This window comes from Lytechinus variegatus, chromosome 2, assembly GCF_018143015.1.
Source record: "Lytechinus variegatus isolate NC3 chromosome 2, Lvar_3.0, whole genome shotgun sequence".
NCBI classification, from domain to species: domain Eukaryota; kingdom Metazoa; phylum Echinodermata; class Echinoidea; order Temnopleuroida; family Toxopneustidae; genus Lytechinus; species Lytechinus variegatus.
This window is the reverse complement of record NC_054741.1, coordinates 64,073,369-64,096,047: the sequence shown is the minus strand read 5'-3', so window position 1 is coordinate 64,096,047 and position 22,679 is coordinate 64,073,369. Positions and strand designations below refer to the sequence as shown.

General features: G+C 36.5%; 2 protein-coding genes across 2 annotated transcripts in view; one reads left to right on the top strand and one right to left on the bottom strand.

Moving 5' to 3' along the window:
* Positions 1-10,612, top strand: part of LOC121408628 (serine/threonine-protein phosphatase with EF-hands pef-1-like) — a 77,323-nt gene extending 66,711 nt beyond the window's left edge. The window contains exons 16-20 of the mRNA XM_041600160.1: positions 3,009-3,115; positions 5,105-5,207; positions 6,068-6,210; positions 6,842-7,019; positions 8,048-10,612. Coding sequence (XP_041456094.1) covers positions 3,009-3,115; positions 5,105-5,207; positions 6,068-6,210; positions 6,842-7,019; positions 8,048-8,173 — 657 coding nt within the window. The 3' untranslated portion in view covers positions 8,174-10,612. The remainder of the gene's footprint in view (positions 1-3,008; positions 3,116-5,104; positions 5,208-6,067; positions 6,211-6,841; positions 7,020-8,047) is intronic.
* Positions 10,613-15,712: 5,100 nt separating this feature from the next.
* LOC121406917 lies at positions 15,713-16,207 on the bottom strand. Its single transcript, XM_041597790.1, has one exon. The coding sequence runs from the start codon at positions 16,205-16,207 to the stop codon at positions 15,713-15,715; it is 495 nt and encodes a 164-aa protein (XP_041453724.1).
* Positions 16,208-22,679: the final 6,472 nt, after the last annotated feature.

The window sequence follows — 22,679 nt, the reverse complement described above, 5'->3', positions numbered from 1 at the left end:
GTCACACTTCCCATGTGGTAATCTCCTCAAATACCCCGCGCCTGTTGTTCTGTGAACCTTATCCAGCCAATCAGAACTCTGGATTTCATGCAAGTACAAAATTTCAGAAATCTCGTCTTGTACCTTGGTGGGAAAAGTGTGATCTTAAAAATGTGGATTTTTTTTTCAAGGTAAGTGAACTTCATTAAAAATACCGGTAATCAATTAACCTATTTGAATCCTGCCTTATGTATTTATGGAATCAGAGTTAAAAGTATGTGCCAGATTGCACCATTTAAATTGCAAAATTGTAAAAGCTCCCTACCGTGGAAGGGGGGACACCCCCTGTCCACACCATCCCCCCCTCGGGCGCTCCGCGCCCTCGGGCTTGGTCACTTCGCTCCCTCGTAATGTCTCACTCCAAATTTCTTTTCAAAGGTTGGCAGCCCTGGCATAGGGACCTGCGGTCTGACTGGACTAGCACGAATGTAGGTGCCAAAATTAAGGATTTATTGCATTATTATTTTTTTCTTCTATAAATAAAGCTCTGGGAATTCCCAGTTGCAGAGAGAGCACAAATTAATGCGCCAAAACCTGTTCCTGACCTTTGTCATACTAATGTGCATCTAGCAGAAACAAATGTCTATGCTTGTAGACCAGCACAAATAAAGACACGAAAATATGAAGGTGTTTGATGATTTGATAAACATTTATTTTTTTCCCCTTTAAAAAATGAAGCTCTTGAAATTCCCGCTGCAGAGACAGCACAATTATTAACAAAGGCGAAAAACTCTGTTCCTGAGTTTTTCTTATGTGATAAGACATTTCTCACATTTTTTATAATATCAGTATTAATATATCTAGAGAAAATATTACAAGAAACCGTGTTTACTAATACCTACTTTCTTTAAAAAGTATTACCCATTCTTCTGATGACTAATGCACACTTATTTGTATAGGTTTGTTATTCACCACATACCTCCTGCTCACTTCGACCCGAATTGACAAAGGTGGTTTTTAAAACCCACGGTTGAGTCCATGGTTTATGCAGATTTCCTGTATAAATTACGCTTAATTTAGGGCGTATCGGGCGTGTGTATAAACAATGTCCAATGCTGATGCGCGCTTTTGTCACAGTGCGCCAAATTGATGCCTGTTTCCATGGTTAATATCAATCTTATTTTATTCATGAGTCCACTGTTTTTAATAATGAGTCCACTCTAAATGAGTGTATCTAACCATGGTAACAGGCGTCAATTTGGCGCACTGTCAAACGCACGCATCAGCATTGGAATTTTTATACACCCGCCCAATACGCTCTCAATTAAGCGTTATTTATACAGGAAATCTGCATAAACCATTTTTAAAAGCACCTTTGTGAATTCGGGCCTAAAAGTTCCATGCACTCCATAAATTTAGAGAAAAGTTATAGCAGTACAAATTGTTTTGGTCAAGGCTATAACCCAAAGCTGGGACTGGTATAAAAACGGAATCACTTCTGAACTCCAGTCAGATTGGTTTTTGAGTGAGCAACCATCAAACCTACTCCTGCATATTGTTATTTTCCAGCAAGTTATAATCATCTAATGTACATTTCATCTTCCATCGTCTTCATAATAAGGCTGGCTTGAAATTAAAAGTGATATAACGCTTATATAAATTGCTTTGTATGTACTTTGCTGAAACAGAGGTCTGTGCCTGCAGACTATCACAAAGGATGGTGCCAGAATCTGGAGATATATAGATTTGTATTTTGCAGGGGGGGGGAGCAAAAATGAAGGCGCCAAAATCTCTTCCTGGCCTTTGTGATACTAGGGTTGACATTATTTGATTGATCACACTCCAGGCTGCTTCCCTGAAGAAGATGATCAAACCTTCTGTACAAAGGTCAATGCGTGGGACCTTAAAGTCCCAGACCAGACTCAAAACTGAAATTGATAAATCATATAATCAAAAGCTTTAAACTACTAAACAGCATTGGATGATTTATACAGTTTCACCGCTTACCAGCTGAGTATTTTTTTTCCTTAAGAATAGCTTCAATTATCAGGTTTCAAAAATAGACTTTCTTGCGCTTTTCACTGGGCTCAAGGCCGTGATATTTGGGTGACACCATGCCGTGTTAGAAACATTGTGATTCCTTACGTTTGTACACAGAAAAACTGGGTTATTTAAAAAAAAAATTTAGATTACGGATTTTATTTTCTGCACTTTTATCACATTGATACGTGTCTTTTCCTTCAAGCTTGAAATAATGATAATGATAATCTGCAGTCTTGGACGAGCTTGCCATATTTCATTTTCCCCTTATTTGGTGCAACTTTCAAATTATATCTATATTCAGTTTATGTGTAACAACTTTTCCTGACATAGCAATTTAGGCCCAATAAGAGCCTTACAAAGAAATGGCACAAAGCCTCGTGAAGAGTGTAAGGTTTCCATCCATTTGAGCAATGAGCAGTTGTAAGTGCCATTTTCCTCAACACATTGGAAAATATCAAATTCATAGTATGTGAAAAAAAATCCTTTTCATTGTACAAATCTATGGAAGCATGACCCTCCTGACACAACGTGACGTCACATAATTCAGGATGCTGGCTTGATGAAAGCCTATTGTCATAACCTGTTTATTTTGGTTTTTCTTCAGCAAAATATTCAGCTTTTGAGAGGTGAATATGTATCAAATCAAGTTCCCTTCACAAAGTGATAATTTCCGGTGAAGATTTTTTAAATCGGCATTCAGCGTGCACATTGGCCTTTGTGTATTGTATACACCAAGGTTAATTACTGAAACAAGCTAGTATACAGATAAACAGAAGTAAACTTTAAATATTATCCAGGGTTCCAAAATTCTACAAAAAATGTGTAATCTATCACTAAATGATAATGGCCAATCATGAGCATTGTTTTATGGATATACAGTATTGTTTAAAACACCAGGAACCAATTAGGATGGTGTTTTCATTATCCATCACAAACCTTTGTGTGATTAAAGCTTTCCATTTGTATTTCTCACATGGCTTTTACAGGTAATAGCATATCTATTTTCTCAGAAGATTCTTGCCCCGGATAAGTTCTTCATGATTCGCGGAAACCACGAGTTGAGACCTGTTCAGAAGATGTTCCATTTCGAAGCGTAAGTGTGTATTGTAATGCTAATAATCTGAAGGTGTTGCAGAAAGAGTATGTATGGCTTGATATATCAAAATTTAATTTGTGTTCCGAGTTAAGAGTACTGGAAAAAATGCCTTATACCCCTTTCATATTGCGCTTTTCACTGGTGAAGGGGAAAGTGTCCAGTATGAAAGGTTCACAGGAGAACTTCACCGGTGAACTTCTCCACCTCCAGAGGTGGAGAACTTCGCCGGCGAAACTGTTTCACCGGCGAAGTTCGCCGGTGAAAAGGCCAGTATGAAAGCAAACCGGAGAACTTCTCTTTAATGACGTCAGAGGTCAATTATTTCTCTCCCAAAGTCACCTGTACCGAGATTCAACGCGCGATAAGTTGCAAGCTCAGCTGAATGCTATGACCAAGAAGATACCCTCAAACATAATTTTTTTCTACTAACAATATTTTTTTAAAAACAATTTTTACATGTATAAAATGCACTAAAATGTAAAAACAAGGTGATATTATTTGTTTTTCTCATAATACTTCCAAAATGTGTTGTAATTCACTTTTGTTATATCTTCTTACCTATTACAAAAGGCTTTTGTAAAAGGTAAGAAGTAATGTTTACAATTTTCTTTCGTTTTGTTCTGCAATCGCCCGTTGACTTTCGCCGGGGAAGAAATGTCAGTGCGAAAGGGTACATTTTTTTCTTCGCAGGGGATGTGAGGAATGCGAGGCGGAGAAGTTCGCAGGTGAAAAATGAAGAGGGCAGTATGAAAGGGGTATTAAAGTGGTTGGGAAGGTTGTTTATAATGTTTAGAGATTTTGTGTTTGCCAGAATTGATTGAACTCACACAAATAATAACTTGAAGGAAAAGTGCAGAGTCACATTTTCTGCACACAGAGATGAATGCAGGGGACTGAACATTGAAGGGGAAGTTTAACCTGACAATGAGTTGTTTTCTATAATGCCATAGAATTGCAAAAGAAATACTGATGAAGGTATGAAAATCCATTAAAAAAAAAGAGTTTTGATCCATTTGCAAGTTTTTATTTTGTGATATCAAAGAAAGGCAGCTTCTCTATATATATAATTTGAAAACTTTAAAAGATATGATTTTCTCAAAATTGTTTGATTCGAGTGGGTAATATATCATCAGACACATCACTTCATGCCTCCTTCCATAGGACAAATAATTTTATTCATCATGTTCCAATAAAGAAATTTAAGAGTTTATGGGATTTATATTACATGACATAAGAGGGAGCAGCTGGTGTATGACACCACAAAGTGACAACTTTATAAAGTTCATGACTCTTATTCTTTATTCAAGCCTTCGCCGATATGTATGAGGCCGTTCTCATTACGCTTTCTAAAACTAGTTTACTGGAAGCCGATTCAGGAAACCACTTTGGAAGATCGCTTTGCTAGCGTTCCCACTTGATCACACGAAAGTGGTTTTCACGTAAAGTGCTCTTGTTGCTATGAAAACACTCTCAGTGGGGTGACACGTTTGTTACCTTATTCAATGAAATCGCATTGTAACGTCACCTCCTAAAGGCGTGCAATGGTACATTTTGGACGGTACATTTTGGATGGTACGTCGCGTCTTGTGTGCAACGGTACGAATGTGTGACATTCAGCCTCCCATTTGATCGCATACAACAAGCTAAGTAGGCGTTGTACAATATCTGAAGAATATGTATGAAAGCTAATAATTTGTATTTTATTTTTCAATTCTCATCGAATGGATAATAGAATTGCATATGGCCACTAAGTGATTGTATACTTATACAAAGTATCTCATGTGCAATGGGGCTTCAGCTTGATTGTAATTTCACTAACTCGTGAAATTCCCATTTGGTATTTATATATCATTTTTGACATTGATAGTGTATTTGTTGAACACTTAAAAGATTGTTATTATCCTGGTCATCAAACTCAATTGAAGATCTTTTATTTTGATACATCGCTAGGTCATAACCCATAACACATTTCTTTTTCCTTTTCAGAGAATGTACCCAGAAATTTGGGGCTACCATAGGTCAGCAGGTATGGGAGGCAGTCAACTGTTGCTTTGATGCCATGCCTATTGCTGCTGTAGTTGATAATAAGGTAAACGATTATCTAGGGAAGAATTGTGATGCATTTGATCATACATTGGTTAATTTGTTGTATCCTCACTCTGATGGTGGTCTGTATTCTGGTTTGTTTTTATTATTTTTCTTTTACATAATTTGACTTGAAATATGTTGAACAAGTGTTAAACCCTAAATAGACTGGGCTATTTGGATGCCTAAGAAGATTGGGGGGGACTGATTCAGCCCCCCCCCCCTCATGATCTTGGCCATTGATTGCGCGATCGCGACGAAATTTGGCACGCACGTTACCCATGGCATTATCTACAAAACTATAGTATCAAATTCTGCAAAAAAATCTCATTGCTCATTAATTATAATTTTTGCATAAAACACTATTTGCATTGGATTTGTACACAAATTCATGTTTTTGGGCAATTTTGGGGTCTGCATGCACTTACGAAATGTTGCATAATTTTAAAACCGCGTACCCGGGGGTTGCAATTTTGGTCTCAAATTTGTGCGAGACTTAAAAGTAAAAAGTCAGCGGGCGACGAAAAATTCGAGGGGGGGCTGATTCAGCCCTCCCCCCCTTCTTAGGGTTAAATCTGCCAACCTTTGAAATTTCTCACTTTTACGTCTCAAGCAAATGTGGTCATTTGTCATTTTGTGATACCCTTTTGGCCTTGCAAAAATACTAGTATCCTCATTCATCTAATTTTGGCTTAACAAATTGGTGTCATTAAAAATGCAGTTTGTAAAATAGCAGCATTATATATGAACTATATTTTTTCTGCTAAAAATATTGGGTGCATGTATTAAGAATTTATTGAATCTTTCAATCTCCATTGAAATTGTGATGTTTTAGAGTTGACATCTAGTCTGTGTTTGATGCAGATATTTTGTACACACGGAGGAGTACCAAACTCTGAGGGCGGTGTTTGTACGTTAGCTGAAATCAACAAGATACCGGTCCCTCTGAAAGATCCCGAGACAGAGAGTCAGCTGGCCTGGGAACTCATGTGGAATGATCCTCTCAAGTAAGCCTCTATCCCTGTGTTCTGAACCTGGTCCCAGTCTGTGCCTACATGTAGCAATAGTGGTTGCTGGAGGCAATATGTTTTCAGGTTATACATTTTATGTTTAGACTGTTGATTGGTAGTCAGTCTGGGAGAGATACCTATAGCACATTTCCTTTGTTAGTTCACTAAAATTTGGCTAATTATGGTACATGATTTTTAAACCTGATTGCTAAGAAATCATGAATGCTTGTAAGCAAGCAACCAGATGACTGACAGCTTAATTTCCATTCTGAGGGAACTGGTAATGAAGATCAATGCATTACCAAAGAGCACCAAGTGGGAATTGAACCCGGGTTTCCGGAATCTGAAACCCCGATCTACCGACTGAGCTATCGCGTCTCCTGCAGTGATGAGATATGCAGCTTTTTTTAAGGGAGGAGGCTTAGCAAGATGAAAGGTATTCTTTCAAAATTATTTAAAATCTGTGTATTTTATTTTCATACTTCAAAAGCAAGTTTCAATTTGTGTTCAGGATTAATAGTAGGAATTGACTTGAATTTGTGCGACAGGGACCCTTAACCCCTTATTATATTCAAAGTGTCATGCATTACCTCCATCTTTTATCTCGACTTTCCAATGTCATGTACAGGAGGGACTTCTTGGATGAGGATCAGATGTCGGAGATGAAATCCAACAACGGCTTCGTCTTCAACAGCCGTCGCGGTACAGGTCACATGTTCAGCTGTGAGGCTCTTGAGCGGTTCTTACAGGTTAACAACCTTTCTCATGTGATACGAGCACACGAAGTACAGCAGGCAGGGTTCCAGGTCAGTAGGAAACCTCTGCCCAATCTTACCTGGGGGGTGTTTCACAAAGATTTAAGTATGACTTAGAGTCGCACTTAAATGTCTAGTTGCGCGCAGTATAAAAGGCATGACAGCATTGGTTAGATCATGCCAAGAGGACGCGCACTACTGCGTATTGATCAATAAGATTGCGTGTTGCATATCATGTACGCGTCAACATTTAAGTGCGACCTAAGTCATACTTAAATCTTTGTGAAACACCCCCCAGGACTTGCAATCGATCTGATCAACCATACTATAAAAAGCTAGTAACCCCAACTTGTAGAAGGGACGTCTATTCAAAATGATTTCTCAATGCGTTGTGGTGCATTTATCTGTTTCTTGACAGTTCAGTTGCTCTTTTGTTTCCGAAAAAGATTGTATGAAGAATCCTGACATTGGTGGATCTTCGCAGTTGAGATGGATTTGATCAGTTGCAACTCTTTGTTAGACGGGGCCCAGAGGAGTCAGATGGTTGGGGAGGTGGGGGTAATATTTTACCCACAGAATCAATGGGGTTTTTTAGATAATTCATTTAGTCTTACATTAATTTCTTTGTGTGATTTTCTCGTTATTCTTACATTGAATAATTTTGAGGAATTATAATTTTCAAGCAGGTCCTTTGACAGGTAGATAGGAGTGAAATTATGTAACGAATGATGCCATTTTAATAGGGTCCAAGTTTGAGCTACTTATATGAGCAAACAATATTCCTTGTTTTGAAATATGGGGGTGGGGTTATACTTCATGAAGAATGGTTTTTGTAAGATGTACTTTTGTTGAATTTGAACTTGTTAATCCCCAATTATATTGAAATTAACCTTATTAACAAAAATGATAGCCTCTAGTACATATAGTATTTTATGTTTTTGATGAATTTATGTATGTATTTATTTGTGATTTGTGTCCCCGATGTGAAATACACTACCAGTCACGATTTAGACCTTAAACCTATGTACGAAAAAGAGTTTTTGAATTGAATTTTCGTTTTGTATATTTTTTTAATGTAGGTTCAACAGAAGGGCAAGCTGCTGACTGTTTTCTCTTCGTCACATTACTGCGGGGGATCGAATGAAGCAGCATGCATCCTGGCTGATAGGCAAAAATTAAGAACGATAAGACTCGATACATCATGAGACATTCCATTGACTAAATGAAGTCAGATTAAATTGGATGACGATCCCTCATGATGTCAGATTGAAATGCATGGCGCTTCAAAGAAGATTTGATTTCTATTCTGTTGAAGTCATGCAAAGAGTAAATTTGAAATGGATGGCCTTGATACCCAATGGGAGACACAAATTGAAATGTTGCATGGTTCTTTGTTCTAAGGCCGTGTCCATTGCCTATGAAACTGGATTCTTTTCTCAGGATGCAAGCAATTGAGCCTGGTAAGTGCAAATATTGACAGCCCCAGGGTTTGTACGTATAGAAATTATAGAATGTCACCTTGGCGTGCCATCTGGGTTTACTAGTTGTGAATATGAAGCTCTATTGCGAGGTTACACCTGAATGTTTTCAAGATAGGTGTTGGAAGTCTTGCGCCTGATGAGCACGAATTTTGATGGCCAGATGTTATAAGATACAAATATTATGACGTTATTGTTACCTGTTTTCTTGGTTGGTTACTTATTCAGAAAATGAAGCTCTAGTGTAGGATTTAATATGAATATTCTCAAGAGGGGTGCTAGATTCTAGGGATATTCATTGGTTTGATCATGGTGCAATATTGCTTGAAACCATTAGTCTTGACAGCATGGACCACATACTGTTGAAATACAAATTTTGATGCTGTTTTGAGTGCATTGGGTGATTTTATTTGTCGGTACTGGTGGTGGTGTTAAAAGCACAATTTAGATTGTCTTTCATAGCTCCAAAACGTACTTTTGAGTTTACAGAAATCAGCAAATAACATTATTGACAGCTCAAGACATCACAAGGTTCATTCCAGTACCAACTTCGTTTTAAATCTTGCGCTATGCTGACCTAAAAACCAACAAAACACCAAGACTTGAGGTCAACACCAGATTTGAAACCATCCTCAAGGAAAAGTACTGTTACATATGGCCTAGATAGGATTTGATTATTTGATATTTACCTTGTTAACCATCTCTGGGGTAAAGCTGAGGAACTTTATTTGTGACTTATAATTGTCAGATACATTTAAATGCCTTTTCTAGGTAATATTAATTTTTTTCAGTAACCCCACTTCCTCTCCCTTTTGTAAAATTCAAGTTCTGAGCCATATTTTACATGTATGGTCGGTCTTTGATATTGGATGGAGAGATATAGCTTGATAAGCTTTAATGATATGAATTTGGTTTGGAATGTCTTCATTTATAAGAGAATCTGGACATTTTAAATAATCCTCACATTCTTTTTTTTTGAAATCCTATTTATGATTTTAAAAAATGCATGCTTTCTATGTTTCTTTAAAAGATTTTATATAATTATAACACTGATGGAGTTCAAATTTTGATAGTTTTTGTTTTTGCGAACAAAAATGATGTGCAATATTCCTTAAACTATTGTTTGTCTTAGTTAACGTGATATTTGAATACACTCTATGAGTTATATTATTTATGTTTATTTGTTAATCAAAGAAACTATTTTCTTATTAAGCCAAAGTGATTGTTCTTTTACTGTGCATGAAGTATATATGCTTTGGTCTTGGTACAATTCATTTCATCAAATTTTTTTTTTCATGGGAAAACATGTTTCCATTGTTTTATCTGGAACAAGTAGTTTGCTGATAAAATACCTTGATAATCGAAGGCTTGAGTGTGTGATATGATTAGAGTTTCATCTTGTTAAATATCTGAAATCCCTTTGTGATGTTAAATTTTGTAAAGCAAGTAATGAAAAAAAATCTCTAGAAATAACAATGCCTCTCCAGTACTGACTTGAAATCCTCAATAATTAATTGTGATCTGATGTGTGAACTGACACCTTTCCTGGTACTCTCATGAAAGTGGACAGTAGAACTTGGCAAAATATTGCCCTCTTTTCATCACTAGTTGTCAAGAGGGACACCTAGTAGAGGGCAATATGACGGATATTGCCTGCTCTCACTTTGGAGTCAACACAAAATATGAACTTTTATTTTGCAGCTAAAATGTCTTGTCTAGTTATTATAATGCATTTTGTAATTTGTATCTCATAATGACTTGTTTAAAGATGTACAAAGTTTTTGATACTGTTTATACTGAAATGACGATATATACATTTGTGAATAAATGATTAGTGAATGCCCTTTTAGTGCAAATGAGTTGGGTTACATGCAACCAATGCATTGACTAGAGTTTCGTTATTACCCTTGGTAGCTACTTCAGTCGTAAGCTGTTCTCCCAGCGGGTCCTACATAATATAATCTCTTGTTATACAGCGTATAGTTTTTATATTATAAATATAAATGTTCACAAACATAAATGCATAAAACTGCTTGGTCTATAAGACTGTTTAGTATCTCAAAAATTTGGGAATTCACTGTATCATATTGTAATGAATTGATAATTTTTTGAGGTAGTCACATATTGCATGCTGCAGTACACATCCTATTTGAAAGACCCCCTCCCCCCCAAAAAAAAAAGAAGAGATAATGAACAGGAACAAAATATAATAGAATCCACATTAATCCAAACTAGCCCGGGCTTTTTTGGCTGTTCTGTGGTCGGAGGGGGGGGTTGAATCAACCCCCTGAGATCTCGTCCGCCGATTGCGCGAGCACCACAAAAATTTGCACGCTGGTAGTGTGCGATGTGATCTTTATGTGATTTTTGGTAAAAATATTCTTTGTAGCATTCTTAACAATCACAATTGAAAAAACTTGGAAATCAATTTCCTATGTATTTTATTGTTTTATTATGAATTTCTTATGTATTTTGTTTTTCAACCTTTTTGTTTTTCTTTTTTTCACTGGATTTTTCGCACAACCTTATTGAAGCATAATAATGCTGAAATCAATTGATTTCAGCTGTTTAAAGTAAAAATAATCATATCTTTATGAATAAGATGAGAAAACTCAATTTGCATTGACTTTGTACACAAAATCACGTTTTGGAACAAATTTGGTCTGACATGCACTTACAAAATGTAAGTAATTTTGGAGGTGTGTACTCAAGCGTCGTAAATTTGGTCTCAATTGATGCATGAGAGTGGCCCGGTCACAAAATTTCATGCGGCGGAATGATCACAGAAAATGTTGAGGGGGGGTTAACTCAACCCCCCCCTGGCCAGTTTGGGGTTAAAAAAAATCACGAACCAGACAAAAATTTACACTGAATTAGTAATTTTAAAACCTCTTTGATAAATGAAATGGAAAAATGTGAAATGATTGTTACTATTAATTTACTTCTATTTTAGAATGGATATTCGGGAGGGGGTTAGGGGAGACAACTTGTTTAATAGTAATATGTATAAGAAATTTATCAGTATTACTTAAAGAGTCTTTTTCAATTATGATGCACAAGTGCACTTGTATTACTTTGTAATTTAAAATGCTAGCAGATGCACAAAATAATCATTATGCTTTTGTATAATGCTGTGCCTTGTTACTTTATATACTCTGACTCTAAAATATTTAAGCCAATCTAGAGTAGTCGCAATGAGCAATAATATAGTCTTGAAAATACAGGTGGAAAATTAGTATTGTATCATGGATTGAATTCTGACGTAGTATGTGCAAGTCAAGCATTGTGAAATAATGAAATCAGTTGAAATCTGATTACCAGTATGCTGAAAAATTCAAATCATCTTTCTACCTTTTGAAAAAGACATGTCTGCACAATGCCTTGCTTGTTTTGTTGCTTACCGAACAATTACTAATTTAATACCAGAATCACATCGGCACAGGTACTTGTTTATTCATATATACAAATACTTCATGTGTACTTTGTTGGCTTCTGTTGGAATTTATTTTATGATAGTGACAATTATTGTTTATCTTTGAGTATGTTGCTTTCCTTTTTAGACTCTTAGACCCTGTTCTCATTACACTTTCTAAAACTAGTTTACTGAAAACGGGTTCAAAAAACCAGTTAGGAAAATCGCTTTGCTAGCGTTTCCATTTGATCACCCGAAAGTGGTTTTCAAAATCACTTCACGTAATATAAAGCGGTCTAATTGCTATGGGAAAGCTCTCAGTGGGGTGACACGTTTCATGCGAAATTTAAAACTGCAGCGTAGACATTCTACACATAGTTTGAGGAGTAGTGCGCTCAAAATGTGCGAAGATCGCTTCCTGAAGAATGGTTGTGTCCTCGCTTACGCTAAAACCAGTTTAATGAGGCAAAGCGATCTTCAAAACTACATCGCAAGGTGGTTTTCCGAACCGGTTTGGAAGTTCGCTTCCAAGCCCGCTTTGACCGATCTCATTACTACACGTTTCCACAAACTAGTTTCCAGTAAAATAGTTTTAGAATTGTAATGAGAATGGTGTCTTACTCTAGACACATGTCTTTATATCTTTTTACATTGATGTGTGTAGTACCATTTTACTGCACTAGCATATCCTTTGTCAAAGCAAACTTTTTGAAAACTGTGCTTATCCAAAAGGTGCACATATACTTACTATAACTGCAATGTTTAGATGTGTTTTATATGCGTGTGCATTTTTTTAAAGAAATATATTTAACAGACTTTACCTTGGTTTAAAAATTTACATAATTATATTTAAACTGCTTTTTTTAACTATTGTTCCTTTTTAAAAGACAGGTTCATGAGTTCTTATCTTATTTTTATCATTTCGAAGAAACACCATTAATTGGACATTAACACAAAAAAAAATCTGATTCCAATGAATTACTGTATACAAATATTGTGATATTTTTGGTATGAATTTTTAGTTGAAATTGAAAAGCAAGTAAATTTGAATACAAGTGAAATTTTTACCAATCACTAATAAGCTTTGTATTTTGTTCATTTGTGCCTTGACATTAATATAAACAGTTGTCTGGATTTAGGGAATGTTACACAATTAGTGGGATTAAGAGTCGTGCTTAAACGGCAATGCGCACAAGATATTTGTGCGCAAACTTGTAACTTGATTGAATGATACGCGGTACTTCACGTCTTGTGTGCAAGTTCTGAGTCCCTTTTCATAAAGGCTTGTTATAATGAAGATTGCACAATTTCTGTAACAAGTTTGCTATCAATCATTTAAATTTAAAGGTCAAGTCCACCTCAGAAAAATGTTGATTGGAATCAATAGAGAAAAATCAGACAAGCATGATGCTGAAAATTTCATCTAAATTGGATGTAAAATAAAAAAGTTATGACATTTTTAAAGTTTTGCTTATTTTTCACAAAATAGTTATATGCACAATTTAGTCACATGCAAATGAGACTCGATGATGTCCCTCACTATTTCTTTTTTTTTTATTGTTTGAATTAAACAATATTTCAATTTCACAGATTTGAAGGCCAACTTTACTGATCCATAAAATGTAAAAAAATTGTAATTGTAATTTAAAATGTCATAACTGTCTTATTTTACATCCAATTTTGATGAAATTTTCATTGTTATGCCTGTGGATTTTGATCTTTTTATGCAAATGAACTTTTTGATGGGGTGGACTTGTCCTTTAAGGATTTCAGTAGCTATAAACTGCGGCTATTGCAAACTTGATATTGTAACACTTATAATGATCCAGGCTCCTGACCAATATGGTGATGCGTTATTATACCGCATGCAATTGAAATTCAAGTCCCGCATAAACCTTCGTGGAATTTCTCTGAAATGGGTTTGCACTATCGTGCGACGGGCAGGATGATCGCTGATGACATGGTCATCTAAAAATATTAAGTGATGGTAAAATGATAGCGGTGTGAGATGAACGAACGCATGGTGTCGATCAAAAACAAAAATTCATATTGCAAAGACACTAAAGAGGAAGGCAATAGAGCAACCCACAGAGAGGAAAGAGAGAGAGAGCAACAGAGGGAGAGAACTTGGCTGACATGTTCAGTAATGCTAGGTTCACACCAACGCCGCTTTGATGGCGCTTTAAAGCGGCGTGCAAAGCGGCGGCAAAGCGTAACAAAGCTTCATTAAAGCGTAAAGACCGTAATAGAGCATGAGAAAGCTTTGAGCAATTCGGGACATTCGGCAAGAGCGCCAAAATTTTTTAAACTGTTTAAAAATTTGAGGCGATCTGTCACGGATTGAGAAAAGCGGGGAGAGCGTATTAAAGCTTATCAAAGCTTAACAAAGTCGTAGGAAAGCTTAACAGAGTTTAAGAGAGCTTGGTTCAAAGCGGTGACCCCACTTTTGATACTTTGCCCATAGGCCCTACAGTTAAGGATTCGTTCAGCCCGATTTTTACCGCTTACAGACCTTTGCAAGAAGTACTTTAACACAAAAACCACTGACTGTGATTTTGGTATTTGTGGATCAGTTACTAAATGAAGAGTTGGTCTTTTCAATGAAACAAAAAATAAAAAAAAAACGACCAGAAGTGTTCCGGGCATTTTTTAATGGGACACAACATAATAAAATAGAAAAGGCAATAGAATAAAAAAATGAATAAATAGAAAAACTCTGTTTAAAACTCCAAGTTTTCCACAAAGTTTTTTTTCTATTTTTTTAATTACATGTATATTTCATTTTTTAATTCTATAATGTTTTATATTTTATTTCCTTTGTTTTATTTTCTCTTTTACAATAAGGGTTATTTATCTCACATGTAAAATTGATTTTCTTACTTATTTTTTAATTAGTAAGAAATTAAATTTATAATAATTAAAAAAAAAATGCGTAATTTAAAAATTTTTAATCGCACATATCTAAATTTCGAATTCTGCAACTTGATTCCTTTGAATTTTCACTCCTGATTTACAATAGTAGTATTATCTGATTTTTCATGGGTAAGAAATCAATAAAGTCTGTATTCATATTTTTACAAGCAGATGAAATACATGACAACAATAACATCAATAATGATAATTGCATCTTCACAAGTACGCACAATACAAAATTATTTGAAACTTGTATTAAAAATAAACGAAGTTTGCATATGGGATTATGTTCTTATTTCCAGACACGAAAGTCTTTATCTTCATCAATTGCTTCTAACGATATCTGAGCCACTCCTTTCTTGACTCAATCAGGAAGTACCACGCCAGCCATTCACTTGTTGCCAGTCAACAGCACCCACTTGAGAGTATTCTCTGAGATTATCTCTCTGATGTCTGGCATCCACATTGGCGAGGTTTCCCCTCGCAGGTGGTTGCGGAACGTCTTCCCAGTGAGGTCCACCTCTCCTGGCCCCTAGTGCGAAGCTGTGCTCTTCATCTTCGTGGTCCACCGCATTGACTGCCAGCGCCACCCTCTTCCTCAGCAGGTTGTGGAGCACCACAGCAGTCTCCACCAACTCTGTGACGTTATCTACCTTCTGTTCCAGTATTCCCAACAGGCACCTGAACCTGTTGGTCATGATGCCAAAGGCATTCTCCACCACTCTTTTCGCCATTGAGATCCTGTAGTTGCAGATCCTCTGTTCATCTGTCACCCCTCTTCTGCTGTATGGCTTCATCATGTAGCTCTTCGGGGCAAAAGCATCGTCACCCAGGATGAAGTAAGGAATATCAAGATGATTTTCTCCAGGGAGGGGGCATGATGGGGGCAGCCCTATGGACCCATCTTCTAGGCATTCGAAAAGCTCAGAGTCAGACATGTGTCATTTACCTCCCAGCTCAATCCAGATGAACTTGTACTCTGCATCTACCAATGCCAGCAGAGGTATAGAGAAGAAGCCCTTATAGTTGTTATAGTTGTAGTAGAGACTGTCTGTGATTGCTGGCTTCTTAATGACTGTTCGCTTTCCATCCAAGGTACCAATAATTATTATTGCATGGGGGATATTCCATCTCTGTTCAAACTGCTGGGCAAGGGTGCTCCATGCTTCAGGGGTGGTAGGTATGTTGGAGACCTCATCTTTGTACGCCTCTACAATGGCCCTGCACACTCCTGGAATCAACTCTGATATGGTTGAGATACCACATCTGAAACCATATGCCAGTGATCTGTATTTGTCCCCAGTCGCCAGATGTCTCAAGGTGATTGCCAGGCCAGCGGACAAAGGGTGCCTGTAGTTAGTCTCTTGCTTCTGGATGACTGGTGCAGCTCTCGCAGGGATCTCATCGAACACCTCAGAGGTTACTCTGGTGAACATTGTGAAGGCAACAGGGTCCTCTAACCGTGGTTGTGTGTCTAAGAGAATATTGTACTGGCCATACTGCTGTCTTCTTTCTTCGGTGAGCCATGGCCTGGTCCAGCAGCACCTGATGAATGGTCTTCTCCCTCCTGCTGGTAGTTCAATCTCCTCTTGTCTTTGCTGTTCTTTCTCTCTCCTCTGCTCCGAGGGCTATGATTTAGTTATATAGCAGGGAGACAAAGGTCATGTCTACATCATAAGATGGTTCATAGTCTGGTTCATATTGAACTTCCATATCTTGTTTTTCTGCCAAAGATGTATAATGATTTCGAGTATCGATCTGCTGCATCTTTATATACTCTGGATCAGAGGCGGGATGCAATCAGAATCTCGAATTTTGTCATTGCGTAACAGAGCTTGACATACCATATCAATGCACAAGAGATCTTGATAATCGTATCAAAGCGTCATTTAAAGCCTGATAAACTTATCAAAGCTTATCAAAGAGTAATAAAGCATATCAAAGCGTGATTTAAAGCGTATAGATCCTGATCAATCGGCATCATAGCGTGAGAAGCCGTAGCGATTCGGGATATAATATGTCGCACAAAGCGGGAACGAACTTCGTATCAGAGCGTATCAGAGCTTATCAGAGCATAACATATCTGATGAGATCGTGAGATTTTTTTTAAAGTAAAAAAAAAATGACGCCGAATTGATCGCCGATCTAAAGCGTGGCATTCGCCGTTGGTGTGAACTTAGCATAAGGAACAGAGCATTAGAGGGTATGCTGGGCAAACCCTTCACTCGAAATAAGGGTCTGAATGTGCAGCCTACTCATGCCTTGTGTACTGAAGGGAACAGCAAGTTTTGTATGTGCTAGTCTTTGCGTGGAGGCACACTTGTTGATCAAAGTTCCAATGAGGGTCTGTGCCTGCAGACTAATTAGAGGGCGGGGGGTTGCGAGGACCGTTATGCGAGTCAGTTCATCATTATTCATAAATAAACACAGAGAGAGTGTGCTAAGGCCCTATCTCACCAACGGAGACGTCGCCGCGACAGTCTCCAACTTATCAGTCGCTGCAGTCGCGGAGATGTCTCGGAGACAAAAATGGCTTGCGCTCTCACCAAGGAGACGTCTCGATGGAACGTTTGAAAGATCATACACCTGACTTGGAGCACGAGGAGGGATATCAGCACGCAATCAGTCACGTGGTTTCTGAAGTGGGTCAAACAGTGTGAAGAAGTGTCGCGGAGACGTCTCCGCAATGTATTATAATTTTTTTTGGTCTCCAGCAGGTCTTCGCGATGTCTCTGAGACGTCTCTGAGACATCGCGGAGACATCGCGGCGACGTCTCAGCAGTCGCGGATATCATTAGTCTCCGAGACGTCGCAGCAACTGATGGAGACTTCTCGGAGACGTCGCGGAGACTAGAAACAGTCTCCAAAAATATTAAACATGTTTAATCTTCTTGCGACTCCTCGGAGACTCTGTAATTTTCATGAGACGTCTCAGAGATGTCGCGGAGACGTCTCTGCAACTAGCAAAATTTGTAGTCGCGAACTAGTCGCGAACTAGTTTCAAGCCCAGTGAGATACCCCCTTTAAGAGAGAGGAAGAGAGAGAGATTGCAAGAGAGAAGGGAAGAGAGAAATGAGCTTCAGAAAGCGGTGAGACGTGTGCTTGTCCATTCTTAGCTCAACTTATGAATAAATCATGTCCCATAGCGTTTCCATGTACGGAAAATATATTCGCTGCCGGCAATGAAGTTGGAAGAAAAGATCGACAGTTCGTTTGATGAACTTCAGAGTTAAAGGATTTTTCTGAAGAATATCATGAAATAAATGATGAAAGTTGAAAAAAACTCTAAAAATGAGCTACTACATACATATTCACGAATAAATAAAGCAAATTCAAATTTTCGAGAAAATGCATTGTGGCATACGGGACACTAGGCTCAAAATGTGTATCGCTAAATTGAAGCCAAAATAATTTCTTACTTTATTTCCCTTTGACTTCTTTAATCACTTTATTTGGCTGATGATAATGATAATCCTATCAAATGAAAGACATTTATTATGTAAGAAACGGGTATTGGCTGAATATTTCTGTTAATATATGAATAAAATACTGTTTCGTACGGGACACTCATGTGTTGGACTGGACAGCCTGTATAATACAATGAACTTTTTATCAATCAGAAAGGGAGCTCGCATCGGGGGCGGATCCAGCTTTCGCCAATAGGAGGGGGGGGGGGGAGGGGCGAAAAATATTTTCATCAACAATTTTTTTCGTTTGGCCGCTATAATCTGATATTTTTGGTTGGTTTTTCAGGGGGTAGTCCTAACAAAAGACTAAAGTTTTAAGTATATGTTAGATTTTATTGTTATAAACAAGATAAGGTATCTCATGTGGTACATATATGCGAGCGCGAAGCGTGAGCTAAAATTCTTTGATATTTTATGTCCTTAAAACCGAAGATTGTGATCACTTTTTTTATATTCATGAACAAAGATATCCAAATAAACAATGCGAGCGCGAAGCGCGAACCGAAATTTTATCATAGTAACGTGAAAAGGGACTCAATTAGGACTGGTTTTAGTGATTGATGAAGAGGATATTAAGTATCACCAATTAAATAATGAGAGTGCGAAGCACGAGCTCAAAATTTCTTATATTCCGACCTGAAAACTGGACAGTTTAAGCGCGTTCTTATTTAAATAAAGAACAAGCTGTGTGTCTCAAACAATTAATACGAACGCGAAGCACGAGTTTAATTTTTTTATATACTGACATGATAAAGGAGCATTTTGACAAATTTTGGAAAGAATTTCCAAAGAGGATAGGTATCTCACAAATCAAACAATGCGAGCGTGCATTTGATATAACATTTTGTGTAAATCAAACAAAATAATGAAAGCTTGATGTGCGAGCTAAAATATTGTGTGCAAATTGATTCCCGAACTGGATATATTAAGTGTATTATAATCCTATTGAATAGGATTCATTACACAGGCAATGCGAGGGCGAAGTGCGAGCGAAAATTTTCATATAATATCTATTTTCCAATTCTTCCCCTCACCCTTTTTCTTGTTTTCTTTCGAGGTCGGGCCGGCCGTTACGAGGCTGTATATTACACATCATGGGTATAATACCTCTTTCTTGCTTTTATTTCTGTTTTTCATAGTTTCTATCAAGTCAAAGAGTACACTTTTTCTGCAGGTTGTCAAAAAATAGGGGGGCGGGGCCGGCTCGGCCCCTTCTCCTGGATCCGCGCCTGAGCATTGCCCCTAAATTCTTCCTTTTTCATGTAAACTCTTATTAAAGGACAAGTCCACCCCAACAAAAACTTGATTTGAATAAAAAGATAAAAATTCAACAAGCATAACCCTGAAAATTTCATCAAAATCGGCTGTAAAATAAGAAAGTTATGGCATTTTAAAGTTTCGCTTTTTTCCCAAAACAGTTATATGCACATCTCGGTCGGTATGCAAATGAGGAACTGATTCAGATTCCGATTCCGATTTATTTCCAACAGAAATGACATAAATATTGATACAAATCATTTTTATTACATTATAACAAATATTTACAATATATTAATGATAATCATGATAATATAAAGATAATACGAAACATTTTGTAGACAAATTATGATATACTTTGGATAGATGAAAAGTATCTATGGAAATGGGAGAGATTCACTGATTACAGACTACATCACTCACTCACTATTTCTGAACTGATTACATCACTCACTATTTCTTTTGTATTTTATTATATGAAATATTTTTATTTTCTCGTCATTGCCATGTGAAAGGAAGTTTCATTCCTCCCTGAACACATGGAATTCCATTATTTTAACATTTTGTGCTTCAGGCAAGGAGGTCCTAATCGTCAAATTCGTAAAAATTGAAATTTGTATAATTCAAACAATAAAAAACAAAAGAAATAGTGAGTGAGTGACATCATCGACTCTCTCATTTGGATGTAACTGGCTCGTTCATATAACTATTTTGTTAAAAATAAGCGAAACTTCGAAATGTCATAACTTTCATATTTTACATCCGATTTTGATGAAATTCCAGCATTGTGCTTGTCTGATTTTTCTCTATTGATTCAAATCAACATTTTTCTGAGGTGGACTTGACCTTTAAGTAGTCATTCAGGACGATATAAACCTCATTCTACCGTTATGTATACAGTTGGGAGCAATTTTGTCATGATGGGAAATAATGGTTCACAACATTTTTAAGAGCTAAAAAACTTTAGGTTTTGTGTGAAGTTAAATTTTAGTGAATTAAGTGATGATTTCTTGTACACTATTTAAACCATGAATGAACGAAACTGTTTTTATAAATTATGGGGCTAAAATGTTATGATTTTTTCATATAAAATATTTGTCACAACTGTCACTTGTAATTCCACAAAATATATTTCTTTTCTAAAGAAATTCCATTTTACTTCTGTCAAACTTTTCTACATTTTATGAAACCATATGGTTTGTCTTATTTTCCAGATTAAAGAAAAAACAACAGGCAGGGTGTGTCTTTTTTTCCGAATTCTTTTAAAGGACAAGTCCACCCCAACAAAAAGTTTATTTGAATAAAAAAATAAAAATAAAACAAGCATAACACTGAAAATTTCATCAAAATCGGATGTAAAAGAAGAAAGTTATGACTTTTTAAAGTTTCGCTTATTTTTCACAAAACAGTTATGCACATCCTGGTCAGTATGCAAATGAGGGACTGATGACATCACCCACTCACTATTTCTTTTGTATTTTATTATATGAAATACGATATATTTTCATTTTCTCCTCATTGTCATGATAAACAAAGTTTTATTTCTCCATGAGCATGTGCAATTACCATTGTTTTAACATTTTATGGTTCAACCAAGAGGGTCCTTACTGTCAAATCTGTGAAAATTGGAATATTGTATAATTTAAACAATAAAAAACAAAAGAAATAGTGAGTGAGTTACATCACCAACTCTCTCATTTGCATATCACTGAGTTGTGCAGATAACTGTTTTGTGAAAAATAAGCGAAACTTAAAAATAGCATAACTTTCTTATTTTACATCCAATTTTGATGAAATTTTCAGCGTTATTCTTGTCTGATTTTTCTCTATTGTTTTAAATCTACTTTTTCTGGGGTGGACTTGCCCTTTAACAACTTGAGAAAAGTAAGGAGTTTCAATACTTTATGTAAAAAAGTTAGTGATCATCAGTCGAGGTCCAAATAGATGATAGATATGTAAATATATATATATATATTTTACATCTATTAATAATTTCACGATAGCATGCAAGCGGAAATCATTTTCCATGCTAGGGTAAATTAATCATACAGGTATTCTTTTCATGCTCAACGACAAACAAATTAACCAGCTCTGAGTGAAAATCACCAGTATAGCTGAAGGGATTCACAAAAGAATAGGCCTACTTGAAGTCAGTTAAAATGGTCAGAATCATAAAAAATACCTATTAAGTTCACTTATGTCAAATCATATACCTTTTATAGTTTCTGAATCCAAATCCTGCAATTATGAATGCAGTATATATCGTGCGTCGTATACGGGACAACTTTTATTAGGACAATTATTAAAAAAAATGATATGGTAATAAGATTCTTATATATATAGGATAAATCGATCACCCATGCATGGGTCGAATATAGAGAAACTCATATTGTAAGATTGCATCATCAAATATAAAAGCGTAGGAAAAACTGTTGCATTTTCATGTGTCGTATACGGGGCATTGCCAAAAAATAGGTTCAGAAAAATCAGGACTGCCCCTATTACTGATCATGAAAATGTGTAGATATTATTTGGAACCATCAATGATACATTATTCCATTGACCTGCAATATGTTCAATCTTCTCGTGCTTTGCCAACGGGTTTCAGGCAGTGTTTGTACTTGATGATTTAATCAGAAAAATAATTGAAAATTCCATTGCCCCCCCAAAAAAAAATATATCTGATTTCCCTTTTGGTTAAAACTCATAATTTTCATAAAATTTAGGTATCATAGTAAAATATTACACTACTTATGACTTGTTGAAAGCATGCTGAATTTTTTTTGATAGTTTTGAAGTTCTAGTGTGGAATCGTCCTATATTTCTGTGCTAAAAACATTTTTGCTTGCCGCGCTCAAATGAATAAAACATTATAGGCATCATATACATATGTTTTTTTTATTTTGTTGCTTATACATAATGCATACAGGATTATAGGCCTACGTGAACAAAAATATTAAAGAGATGAGATTTGAGAAAGAGAGATGAGGGAGAAGGGAAAAGTGAGAGATTAAAAAACATCCTATAAAAAAAAGGGGCATTATCGTGAAAAAAGGTAACCACCGTTCACTTCATACAGCAGCGCTTTATTCAGTCGCACGCACGGTTCCCTATTTCCACCTCCATTCACTTTGTACACAAATGCGCGTACACAAATCTATGAGTGGTTTCCTAAACCACGATT

Bases quoted from the DNA above. Each gene is read 5' to 3' on its own strand.
- LOC121406917 (XM_041597790.1), bottom strand. From the start codon at position 16,207: ATGTTCACCAGAGTAACCTCTGAGGTGTTCGATGAGATCCCTGCGAGA.